This window comes from Camelus ferus, chromosome 32 (genome assembly GCF_009834535.1).
Source record: "Camelus ferus isolate YT-003-E chromosome 32, BCGSAC_Cfer_1.0, whole genome shotgun sequence".
Taxonomy (NCBI): Eukaryota; Metazoa; Chordata; class Mammalia; order Artiodactyla; family Camelidae; genus Camelus; species Camelus ferus.
The window spans coordinates 3,630,483-3,643,431 of record NC_045727.1 but is presented as its reverse complement, the minus strand read 5'-3'; the positions used below and the strand labels follow the sequence as shown (position 1 = coordinate 3,643,431).

General features: G+C 48.1%; 1 protein-coding gene across 24 annotated transcripts in view; it reads right to left on the bottom strand.

Moving 5' to 3' along the window:
* The window catches only part of CCDC63 (coiled-coil domain containing 63), a 76,595-nt gene that overhangs the window by 28,393 nt on the left and 35,253 nt on the right, over positions 1–12,949 (bottom strand). For 20 of the 24 annotated variants that reach the window (XM_032471814.1, XM_032471813.1, XM_032471810.1 and 17 more), the window contains 3 exons: positions 8,531–8,605; positions 4,651–4,843; positions 622–3,050 (listed from right to left, as the gene is read on the bottom strand). In XM_032471814.1, the coding sequence (XP_032327705.1) occupies positions 2,686–3,050; positions 4,651–4,843; positions 8,531–8,605 (633 nt within the window). In that variant the 3' untranslated portion in view covers positions 622–2,685. Of the gene's footprint in view, positions 1–546; positions 3,051–4,650; positions 4,844–8,530; positions 8,606–12,949 lie in introns of those variants that run through there. The other 4 variants (XM_032471811.1, XM_006178078.3, XM_032471812.1 and 1 more) reach the window with 2 other exon arrangements.

The window sequence follows — 12,949 nt, the reverse complement described above, 5'->3', positions numbered from 1 at the left end:
ACAAGCTGGGCAGGCAGGGACTTGGGGTGCCCCCAACCCCGTGATGGCCTGCTATGATCCGCACCCTGTGACGATTCATGTCTCTTGCATCCAAAACCTGTGATTTGGGACTCCTGCAGACACGCAGCCAGGCCTGGGAGAGGACCCAGCTCAGGGCCCTCAAGTGGAGTTTGTGTTTCAGGGTAAGAGGCTCTGGACACAGCCCTACAGACACACTCATGCATGAGACACACACACACACACACACAGATACAGACTCAGGATCTCCGTGGTTCCCGGGTCCCACCTATGAGCATCTGCTACATCCTGTATGGTTCTGGGGTGTGATCAGTATTTTGGCTCCCACGTGGCCCCTACACTTTACCTGGTGGGCCATGGTGAGGGGTGACCTCTGCTGGTCACCATCTCAGGGATTCTTGAGGGCCATGGTGACCTCACACTACTCCTGCCCCCTGTGCCAGCTTTGGAACTCAACCCTTCTGCCTCTACCCTCTCCTGGGGTGGCTCCATCACCCAAGTTTCTTAGTAATGAGTGTGAAAAGGCACTGGGGTTACAGAACAAAACATTTATTCTCCCTGGTTATGGTATAAATGTGGCCCCAACCATCTCAGACCATTAACTTCTTCTTGGGCCTCAGATCGTCCCTTTTTTCAGGCACACTCTCCACGTGTACTTCTCTGTTTCGAGACTCTTTTGCAGCGTGATTGCTGAGCACCAGCTGCCGAAGGCTGCTGTGGTCCAGGGGCTGGTCCACTGTGCCAAAGACAGGATTTGTGTGAGGAGTTTGGAAATCAAACCCAGCACAGCGGTGGAGGAGGCGGTGGGGGTGGGGTGGGGTGGTTTCTTCCCAGGAACACTGCCCCTCTGCCTCATTCAAGGATGTCCAAGCTTTGTAAGGTACCCCTCCACAGTGCTGGGGTTTGGAGTGTGACCATTCTCTAAGTTCAGGGAGGGAGAGGATAGGTGGAGATGTACTGCTCAAGGATGCCCAGACAATAACTGTTTTTTTCTCTTAGATGAAGATGTGAAGCTGAGTTTGGTTTGATACCAAGGAGACAAGGCCATTGTGTGCAGTTGACCAGGATGTAGACTGCACAAAGACACCTGGTAGAAACAGGGCTGAAATCCATCCCCCTACTTGATTGCGAAGCCATGTCCACCCAGCAGGGGCTCCTTTTCCTAATTAACCTGCCCAGAGTGGGTGCCTCTTCTAATTCATGCCTACAAGCCATAGAGGCTAGTGGGCTAAGAGAACCCAGTGTTTATCAACATTCCGTTGAACGGAAGTGAAGACATCATCTGTACGTCCCTGACCTTGTGAGGATAGCGTTACCAACAGCTATGCCCTGCCACTCTCCTCTTTTAGGAACATGAAGAGCCAGGGGAAGCTGTGCTAAGGTGGCTGACACCAGCCCCAGCTTTCACTCCTGCTAAGTTTCAGTTGCCTTGCATAAAACAAACAAGTGGTGTGTGTGCACCTGCCCGTCTATGTGTGCACACGCATTGGCACACCTGCACACTTGAAATACTGCTCAGAGAAGTGGGGCTGCTTTTTAAAAAAAAAACAATTTTTTTCTCCAAATACCAAAGTCACGCAAGGTCATTGTAAAAGAAAATTCTAAGCAATACAAGTTGTTTAACTTAGAAATGCAAAGTTCTCTGCAAACCACCACCCAGAAATACCCACCGTTAAGTCAGCCTACACATCCTCTTCATTTTATATGTATAATCAGGATACTGTCCTCCTTCCCGCCCTCCCTTCCTCCTCTTTCTTATCCTCCTTCTCCTTCCTCTTCTCCCCACCCCCCTCTTAAATATCAGGGTTGTGAAGGGCTGTCCTGTGCATTGCAGGATTTTTAGCAGCATTCCTGGCCACTACATGCCATACATACGTGTGTCGGTTTATAACACCCTATTGCATTCTTTTTAATGGTTGCATAGTATTCCATCCATGGATGGGTGAACTGTAACTTATTTAACCACTCTACTGGGTGAGCATTTCAGTCGTTTCCAGTTCCACCATCCTCCCACTTTCACCTTTGACCCTCGAATAAATTTTTCTCTGAAGGACCCACCTCCACAAGAAAGACTATAGACTCAAGGTGTGTAACTGAAACTGTGGATAATCTTTAGTTAAATCCATTTCACCTGTAACGTGCCATCACTAATCAAGGTCGCTTTAATTATTGCTGCAAAAGACTGGGTTGTTCTCCAAACTGCAGGTAGCCTAGACAATAAGATGTCTGCCTGAGCTGTTTCCCAAGAACTTGGAGTCAGCTGCATCCACTTCAGCTGAGCCAGGAGTCAGCAATGTCTAGCTCCAGCTAGGCTGGTTAACACTGGATGGAAACAGCGACCCTTCAACTGGGCATGCACGAGGGAGACTCGGTGACCTCTTGAACGTGCAGAGCACTGTAGCTGAGTTAAGCCAGTGCACAGACCAATGATCACCGCACCTTTTCCCAATCACTGCTTCCCGCGCTCCCCACGCCGCAGACCACCCTTCTTTTTTTCTTTATTCTGTAAGTACCCCGAGCGCCTTGCTTTTGGGGAGGCGGGAGTTGAGATTTGTTCTCCCACCTCCTCTCCTTGCTTGGCTGCCTCGCGAATAACCCTTCTCTGCGCTGCAAACCTCGGCATCTCAGCATCTGGCTTGCCACACATCGCGAAACACGAAACCTGGTTCAGTGACATATCCATTTGGCGACAACCGAGGTGTTACCCAGTGGACCTGATGGGCCCAGGAGGCTCAGAAAGAAGGGGAAACTGGGGCTTGGCACCGCGGACCCTCTCCTGCACACGCTTCCTAGCAACTTGCGCAGATCCGGGGAGAAAGAGAACTCACCTTCATCCAACTTGTCACTAAAGGGGTCAGCCCCGAGCACCGGGGGGGTGACCTTGATGGGTTCTGCAAGCTTGAGGAGGGCGGAGCCGCCCCAGAAGGGGTTGATGAAGGGTGGCGGGATATCGGCCTCTGCCACTTCCATATCCAGGATCCGCTTGTAGGATTCTAACAGCAGCAGGTCATTGGTCTTCTTTTCAATGATGGCTGGAAAAAAACAAGTAGAACCAAGACGGCTGCCAACAGCCCCGGGTCCCTGGGGAGCGAAACGTGGCGCCCCCTGCTGGAGAGGAAGGGAAGGACAGGGAGCGGGGGCGGGTCCTGAGATCCTGCAAGAACAAGGGCTTTCTCTTGGGTTACACCGCGCGTTCGCAAAGAGGGCAGTATCACCCACAGGGGGCACAACTTGGTTCTTGAGCAGAACAATCTCTTTAGTGGACAAGGCACAGATATGCATACAGGACATAAACAGTTACATGGTGTATATCGACAGTATTAAAATTCCTCGAGGAGGGGCAGGTAGGAAAAGAGCGTCTAAATGGTTCCTTAGGGGGCAGTCATGAAAAGAAGACTGAGAAACACTGGGTTCTACCAAAAATTAGCGGAGCCATGGGCAAGCTCCACCTTAAACGGCTGATTTGTTTTTTCCTCAGTGCTTTCCCTGAGTTTGAGGGAGCTGTCCTTCCCACTGTGCTTCATGCAGCCCAAGCCCTGGGCAATGAGTACCTCATGAGCTTCCCCGACTGACACCGCTTCACTAATGTTGTCACAACCCATTGCTGGGGGAACTAAGCACATCCTGTGTGACCCCCACTCCCACCCCCAGGAGAGAACCCCTGGAAGCTTTCTCCTGGGTTCCTCCAGACTTCACCCCATGACCCCCCTTTCCTTTGCTGATTTTGCTTTGTATCCTGCTATAACAAATCATAGCCATGAATATGACTCTCTGCTGAACCCGTGAGCCTGCCAAGTGAATCCCTGAAACTAGTGGGCAGGAGGTACTGGGACTCTCCCAAACACAGATTGTGTTAAGAACCTTAGGTTTCATTCTAAGAACAGTGGAAGCCTTTCATCTTAAATTGCCGTGATCTCTGTAGGTGCATCCTGCCCCTCTATCCTGAGCTCAAGAACTATGCCTGGAAATGTGTGTTACAGTTAACAGGCATTTGCTACATGCCAGGCATTGCTTTGAGCACTTTATTTCTTCCTTTCCAGTCTGTATGCCTTTTGTCTCTTTTTACTGCCTTATTGCGTTAGCTAGGACCACCAACACAATACTGAAGAGGAGTTATAAGAGCAGGAATCCTTGCCTTGTTCCTGGTCTTAGAAGAAAAGCATTGTTTTTTCACCATTAAGTATGAGGTTAGCTGTAGCTGTTTTTACAGATGCCCTTTATCAGGTAAGAAAGTTTCCTTCTAGTTCTAGCTTGTTGGGAGTTTTTATCATGAGTGGATGTTGAATTTTGTCAAATACCTCTTCTGCATCTATTGAGATGATCATGTGTTTTTCCCCTAAGAACTACTCATTTATTTAACACCCCCCAAAAACGTCATGAGGTAGATTCTGGGTTTACCCCTCTTTTTTTTTTTGGATGAAAAAACTGAAGCACAGAGAGGTTCAGAAAGTTGCCCAAAGTCACACAGCTAACAAGAATAGAACCAAGATTTAAACCCAAGCAGGCCGGCTCTAGTGCCCACATGCTTCACCACCAGGCTCACTACCTCCTACTGGCACAAGTCCTCGTGCCTTGTCACAGGGAGCCCTGGAAATCATTGCTCAGAGTCTAGCGGGCGCCGGCATAACTCACCGAGGTACTGCGGGAGGTTGGTATCTGTGATTTTCCCCATCTCCCCTAACTGCACCAGGATCTTGGTGGCATCACAATCTATCTTCTTAAACAGATTCTCCACCGAGTTCTTGAGATACTCCAAGGTCTTGCTGATCTCCTTGTAGTTGTTCTCGTACAAATCTGCCTCCTCCTTGGTCTTCTTTAGCTTCTCCTGGTGGCAGACCCCAGTTCCCATCCAGGTCAGCCTGGCCGCCACCCTGGCCTCAGCCCACTATGAGGACTTTCAGTGGGGATGAGGAGGGCTTGGGACCCTCCGGGGCCAGAGTCTCCAAGCTGCCGGTTTTCAAACCTCTAATGGGGGTGCAAGATGAATTTAATGGGCTTCAATCTACATTTTAAAAAAATGAAATAAAATAGAACAGAAAAGGAAGAGAAAATACTAGGATGCATTGCAGGTAGTGAGGGTAAATACTGCTTAAGGTAAGTTTTGTTTCACTTACACACGTGCAGGTGTGTCTACATGTGTACTGGATTACAGTGTTTTCAGAAAGCTGGTGACTCATTTTTTTAAAAATTGTGGTCCACAGGAGGAAACACATTTTACATTGCTGCCTAATACATGCATACATACATGTGTGTATTTATCTAATCAAATGAAATTAAAGTTCACAAATCGATTTTCTTTTTGTGTGTTCTAATATATTCTATGCTGTTCTGTTCTGTTCTGTCTTGTTATTTTTAAATGCTGATTGCAATCCAACAAACCAGTTTCACCAGTTTAAATCACATTGCTAGAGCCCAGTGGTTCTCAAAGTGGGTGCCCAGGACCAGCAGCATCAGCTTCACGAGGTGGGGGGGGGGTGCTTGTTAGAAATGCAAATTCTTGGGCTCCAGTCCAGACTGATTGAACCAGGGCTCTGGGGGTGGGCCCAGCAACCTGTCTTTTAGTGGACTTCCAGGTGATTCTGACTCATGATAAAGTATGAGAACCCTCTGTGATTTGGGCTTCACATTGGTATCACCTGGGAGTGTTAAACTATTTGCTGCCCAGACCCCAGCCTCAGAGATTCAGACATCTTGGTCTGGGATGCAGCCTGGGCATTGGGAATTTGAAAGCCTCCAAGGCGATTCTGACTTGCAGCCCAGCCTGAGCATCGCTGCTCGGGGATGAGGGCTTCAACCGCTGCCTCTCCCTCTGAGTTCTCAGCTTGCAAAGGTGACCTGGGCCCTGAAAGGACCAGCCCCATCCACACAGTCTCTGTGCCATCCCAAATAAGGATCCCAAAGGGCCCTCTCCACACCCACATTTTCCAGGTGAGGAAACTGAGGCTCTGAGGAACACAGCCAGGAGAGGGAAGACATGATTTGTAATGTCTCTCAACCACCACCAGGCAGCTTCCTCTGTCCCAGCCACTGGAATATTCAGTTCCCGGGGCTGCATCTCCTCATATGACAGCAAGAGCTGCCCTCTCCTTCTAAAGGTGCACTAGAAGATCACATGCTTAAAAAAAATTATTAAAGCCTGATGTGGGTATTTATTTTTTGACCGTTTATCATCAGAAGTGACACCTGTCATACTTAAACTCTAAGTATTACCCATTTCTTGCTCCTCTTGCAGCTTCACGAAGCATGGGGATGACCTCTCCATAGCTTGTTTTTTTTGGGGGGGGGGGTAGGGGGAGGAGGTAATTAGGTTTAAAAGCCTGATGTCATGTTGATATCACATATCCAGCACCTAAAATGTTCCAGCCATTTTATACACATCATCTTAACTGCTCACAATGGCCCCAGTTTTCAGATGACGAATATTTGAGGTCAGAGAAGAAAAGTGAAGTTGTATTCAGCCCCCCTGAGTTGTCTACATACCTGACCTTGGGCTCAGCTCTACTTGGGCAATTATTTAGTAATAAGGAGATGGTAATTTGAGGCTTTACTGACTTCTGTGGAAAACAGCAACAATAATTATAGCTGCATTTACAGCTCTGCCCTGCAGGGTGCCATGCGTGTAATGCATGATTTTATTCAAACTGCACAGTCCTACAAAGTGAGTCAATTATTATCCCCGTATTGTAGGTGAGAAAAGTGAGGCTCAGAGAGGTTAAGTCACTTTGTCAAAGTCACACAGCTAGGAAGCAACACTTCTGAGAGTCATACCCAAGCGTTTGTTCCCAAGGCCTGATTGCTTAACTCCTGTGCAAAACTCTCCTGTTAATCCCACCACCGATCCCACCACTTCTCCCAGAGGGGATGGTGAAATGGAGGATGAGTGGAAAGGTTCCAAGAACAGAGGAGGCAGAAGTGACCTTTAGCAGGGGGTAAGAAAAGTGGGCTCTCATGATTACAATTAAATTCTCTTAGAGTATTTGCATTTGAAAAGAGGCCTCTAGGATTCATGCTAAAGCCAAAGGAACAAAGAGCTGCTGGCGGACTTCAGGCAGAGGTGGGGGAGATGCTGGCAGTTGCCTGGTTGGCCTCCCCAAGCTGTGTCCCTCTTTAGGCTTTCAAAACCCTGAGATGCAGAGCAGCACCAGTCCCAATCCGAAGGAAGCATTCGGATGCTGGATGGCCTTGAGCTGAGAATATGGGACCCCAGGCATGTGTCCAGCCTGGGGAGGGTCCCCCTGGACTTGAACCCTGCCAAGAGTCTATTTTCCCCAGTCCCGGGTCCTGGGAGAGGTGGCTGAGCCAGAGAGGCTCAATGGGTAGCTTGTGCTTTGCTGCCCTCCAGTGGCCGACGAGAGAATGGCACCACCATCCCTGTTGATCATCTGCATGCCAAGAACAGAAATAAGTCACAGAGAAAAGAAGGGATGTGACCCGGGAGTGCAGTTCCTGGGCCAGGAACTACTGGATTAGAACAGGGCTTTGTAGTCAAGCTCTCTGGGCTTATTCTTTGTCAGACATTTGCTATCCATTCTCCCCTTAAGCCTTAATAACAAAACGCTGACTGTATTTGGTGCCAGCTAAAAGTTGTATTTCCAACCCTGCTTTGCAATAGGGATGGCCAGTGAGATGTAAATACAGAAGTCATAAGACCTTTTAATCTGGCTAACTCAGTTAGTAAGGCCTTTTTTCACTTTCCCATTTTGTTCCTGCTTGGAATGTATCTGTGATGGCTGGACCATTGGCAGCCATTATACAACCCAGAGGCATCCTTGGGAATGTAAGCCACACACTAAAGATGGCAAAACAGAAAGGAGGAGCCTGGCCTACTGATGATGTCATGACCAGCCTTGAAGTGCTTATCTCCAGACTCATGTATTAACAAAGTAGAGAAACTTCTATCTTGCTTTGGCCACTGTTATTTTGGGTCACTGTTATTAGCAGCTGAATACAATGCAAAGCTCATATAGTATCCCAGCTCCATGATGTTGGGCTTTACCTCTCTGAACCTCACTTTCCTCATCTGTAAAATGGAAAGATCACAGCACTTATTTCATAGGGCTGTTGTGGGCTTTCAATGAGACAGTGCAAACAAACCACTTAGCCTAGTGCCTGGTCTATAGTAGTTGCTCAAGAAATGTTTGTAATTACTATTATTGATTGAGAACAGGCCACAGCCAGGAAAAGGGGGAGAGAGAAGAAAAGACTGAGGCAGAGATCTATCTGGAATTTGCTAGTCTAGGATGAAGCTACAGGCACAAGGGCCTGGGATAGGCTTCCTGAAGTGGCGGAGTCTTTAAAAATGGACTAAGAAGGCCCTGATGGACAAAATTCTGCAGCACCATCTATAGCAGAGGCTGCCTGTGACAAAGTGTCAGGACATGTCAAGACATGACCCAGGTCAGTAGTCATGGGGCAGGTATCCTGCTCCTCCTGAGAATCAACTGACAGGTGGCCTGACAGGCAACAGCGACTCCCGCGTACCTCCCTCCCTCCCTCCCCACCGCCGTCTTACCTCCAGCTCTGTCAGGATGGAGTGGTTGTCATCATGGGACGATTTCTGCTGGGATCGCAACTGGATGATCTCATTCTGCTCAGGAGAGAACCAGACCATAAGGAAAAGTGAGTGCTCCCCTCCCCACCACACCTAGAAACGTGCCATCGCCTCAAGGAGGTGATGAGGATTTAAATGACCCATTTCGAGGAGCCCCAGAACCCCCAGGCCTCTCTTATGCCCATGAAGTTTCTTTCTGATGATTCTTTTTTTTTTTTTTTTTTTGATGATTCTTAATTAAAAGGAGAATGAGGGCAGCAGAGGGTGGGTGGTTCTTCCCTTCTGGGGAACTGCCTATAGTCAATAGAATTTGCTGCAATGGCAGCAATGTCCTATCTGCACCGTCCGGAACTATAGCCACCAGCCACACGTGGGCATGGAGCACTTGCAATGTGCCTATTTCCACTAATGAATGAATTTTTAAATTTAATTTAAATTAAACGTAAATCTCCTCCCACGTGCCTGGTGGCCACCATAATGGATAGGCAGCTCCACAGCAGAGGTTCTCAAACGTTGGCACGAATCAGAATCGCCTGGGGGTTTGTGAAAACATAGATGGATGGGGCCCACCCCAGAGATGCTGATCCAGGAGGTCTGGGTGGGGCCCAAGAATCTGCATTTCTCACAAGTTCCCAGGAGATGCTGCTGCTGCTGGTCCAGGGACCAGGCTTGAGAACTCCTGGGCTAGAACATTATGTCCAAATATAAAAGGCACACACCTTTCGATGGGGGCAATTTCATCTCTAGGAACCTGTCCTTTGGAAATAGTGGGACACGTGGGCAAAGGGGGCCACTCAAGGTTGTCTTTTGTGTTATTATTTATAATGCTCCCCACCCCATTAGGGACAGACCAAATGTCTACTGGTAGGGGATTGGTTAAATAAATGATGGTACATTTATGTCACAGGGGGAAAGAGTCTCAAATAAAAATATGGTTTAAATGCAGGTTCCTGGCCTGTTCTCAGCGCACCTAGGTTTTGTAGGTATGGAATAGGGCCCGAAATAATCGGCTGTTTGACAAGCATTTTGTGGTACCACTACAGAGCATCAGGGTCTCCAGAAACCACTAAAAAGAACACAGAGGATGTTGGCAGGTGTCTATGATGAATTGTTGGGAGAAAATGTTTACAAAACAGCACGAAATTCTTAGTATAATCCCAGTACTGTAAGTGGGCATCTGGGTGTGTGTGTGTGTGTGTGTGTGCGCGTGCGTGCAGGCACATGCTTGGGGACACACTGTCTTCATAAGCAATGTCACCAAAACATTAATGGACATTATCTCCGAGTGGTGACATTTTAGTGACCTGTATCTTTTCTTTATATTTTTCTGAATTACATTCTCCCACAGTTCTGCAACTTAAAAAAAGAGTTCAGCCTATAATGAAAAAGAATCTGAAAAAAAAGATGCATAAGTATAATAAACTAACACAACATTGTAAATCAATTGTACTTCAATTAAAAAGAGAGAGAGAGAGAACTCAAAAGCTACTATTCTGGTCCAAACAGCATTCTAAAGATGGGGAAACTGAAGCCCAGAGGAGGCAGGTACTCGCCCATCCTTCATCAGACACACTCGTCCTAATGCCAGAGGCAGGTTGTGTAGCTAAGAAAGGGCACCACCAAGATGAATGAGACAGATCAAGGCCAATTCAGTTCAGGAAACATTTCCCAGTCAGGTCACTTTCCGACTGACGTGCTCGCATCCCTCTGCTCTAGCTGTTCTCTGTCATTGCACTGGGATTAGTAAGGTGCTCCCCCCCCCCCCCCCGGAAAATGAGAATTCAGGATCCTGCCCACTCCCAGGTCCCAAATGAACCAATCCTTCCATCCTCTTCCTTCCCATCTTTTGCCCTTCGAAAACCTTTCCTGCAATACTGAAGATTGCCACCAGAGGGTAGTGGTGAGACGCCTAAAGAAGGGATCGCAAACCCAAAGGCCAGCAGGGCTCCGTCGGCCTCAGACCGCTTGGCCTCTGAGAAGCAAATCAGACCCAGCGGGTCTCAGCTGCGGATGAGGGCGAGTGTGGCCTGACTGGCTTAAAGGGGCAGCCGCACTCAGCTGCCCGCGGGAAAGTGGGCCGGAGTTATCAGATCTGATTTTCCAAGAGAAACCAGAAATCCATTTTCACGTGGAATGACCTGATTTTTAAAATGTTGGCAACTAACGAATTTTAAAACTTGGGTATGAGGAAGACCAAGCAACAGAAGAATGAAGGCTGCATTCATCCAGTTTATGGCCTCCAACCCCACCTCTCTAGGGCGGGAGAAGTCAGATATTAGAATTCTAATTGCTTTTAACTTAAACAAAACAAAACAAAACAAAACAAAACCTTTATCCTAATTTGAGCAGAGGTGCCCCAAGAAGGCAAAATATAAGGTCCCAGGCACCCCCTCCAATCACCTATCCCACCCCACCCCCACCCCCTTCACCAGGACCGCTCCATTTCATCTGTTTTGTAAGCTGGTGTCTCCCCATAACCTGGGTTTAAACAAAAAGTCCTGTAGCTTTTTAATAAAAGTTTGGAAACTACTGCTCCAGTCCAAGGATGTCATTCTGCAGATGGGGAGACTGGAGCCCAGAGAGGGCGGGAGTTTGGCCATCTTTCCTCAGACACACTTGTCCTCATACCAGAGACAGGCTGTGCAGCTAAAGCAGAAAGGAGGGTTCCCTCAAGGTGACTGGGAAGGTCAAGGTCAATTACTGTTGGGGAGCCATTTCCTGGTGACTTCCACTGTGTGTGTGCAGGGCCGTCCTGGGCTTTGGGAAGGCAGCGGGTGTATAAGAGGGTGCCTGTCCTCTGAAGACGGACTTCCAGAAGAGAGGCAGAGGCAGAAGCTCCTCTCCCCTCTGCCCTCCAGCTGGGCTTGGACCCAGCCAGTGGGAGATGCCAGCTGGAGACTGGACAGTGGAGGGAGGGTGAGGGTGTGCGTACGCATACTTGTCCCCCCTCTTGACAGGTCACTAGTTTGGCCACATGCCTCCAGGAAAGACACACAGACAGCCTTCTCCACACCGCTGTCTCCTGATTCCAGACACTCCTCCCTCCGCTCACAGGTTCTGGAGCTCAGCTGTGCTGTTCTGCACTCTTCCTTCTTAATTTCCTTAGGCTTTTGTAAATTGGCCCTTTTTAAAAAACCCTCAATTTACCCATTTTGGACGTGCCATCTGTTTGCCATTACAGCCCTGACAGGACCACCTCCATTTCCACGTGCCACCTGTGCTATTACTATCACTATTACCATCTATTAGTTTCTTCAAATTGACCACATTATTATTATGTTTATCATTATTTGTTTACTGTTAATACTTATCACCACTAAGGAATCATCTCCATTGACTCACCATGCTCTGCAGGCTATATTTTTCCTAATCCTTATTAAAAGTAGTTCATCACCGGGGGAGGGTATAGCTCAGCAGTAGAGCCCGTGCTTAGGAGGCACAAGGTCCTGGGTTCAATCCCCAGTGCCTCCATTAAAAAAAAATTAGTTCATCACTAGCAAATTAAAATGTTTTCACCTGTATTCTAGCTACTGTGGACTTGGCCATGGCCCCACACTCAGGAAGCAGTGACACTGCAAAAGGAAGTGTCTCCCCTTGTCATATAAACAGAGAGCAGGGACCTCAGAGGGAAGTGCAATGAATTCCCAGAGGAGGTGACATTTGTGCAGGGTCAGGACTAATGAGCAGTATTTCTAAAAAAAATCAGGGGGTGGGGAGGCCTCAGAGGAGGGAAATGCAGGGGCAGTTGGGATGGGCAGCTGCCGAGAGTGCCCTGGGGGTTGTGATGGGAACTGAGCTGTAAGGGGCAGGTTGCAGCCAAATTTTGAAGGGACTAGAGTGTCACACCAAGGAGTTTAGACTCTCTCCTGTGCAGACAGTCCCAAAGGCTGTTTATGTGTGTCCAGGGGAGTAAGTAGCCCCGGGGAGCCAATTAAGTTTGGGAAATTACGGGTTCAACAAAGGTAAACGGGTTCTTTACTGCAGGACTTGTCAGAGCCTTGGCTATGCTCATGTATCTTAAGTATCTACAAGATCCATTGACCATCTCTCCTCAATTCTGTGAAGCTGTTGATTAACAGAGGTCAGCAAGCTTTTAAGGCAAAGGGCCAAACAGTTGCTATTTCGGGCTTTGCAGGCTACAGACGGTCTGCCTTGCATACGCTTCTCTTTTTCTTATAACCCTTTAAAAATGTGAAAAACCATTCTTAGCTCATGGGTTATACAAAATCAGGCCAAAGGCCACATCTGGCGATGGCTATAGTTTACTAAACTCTGGATTATAAAATGTACTGTGGATTCTGAATGTCACTTACTGGGGGTGAGGGGCCATGAACACATTAAGTGTATGTATCCATTGAAAGACAAATACCGATTTCAGGA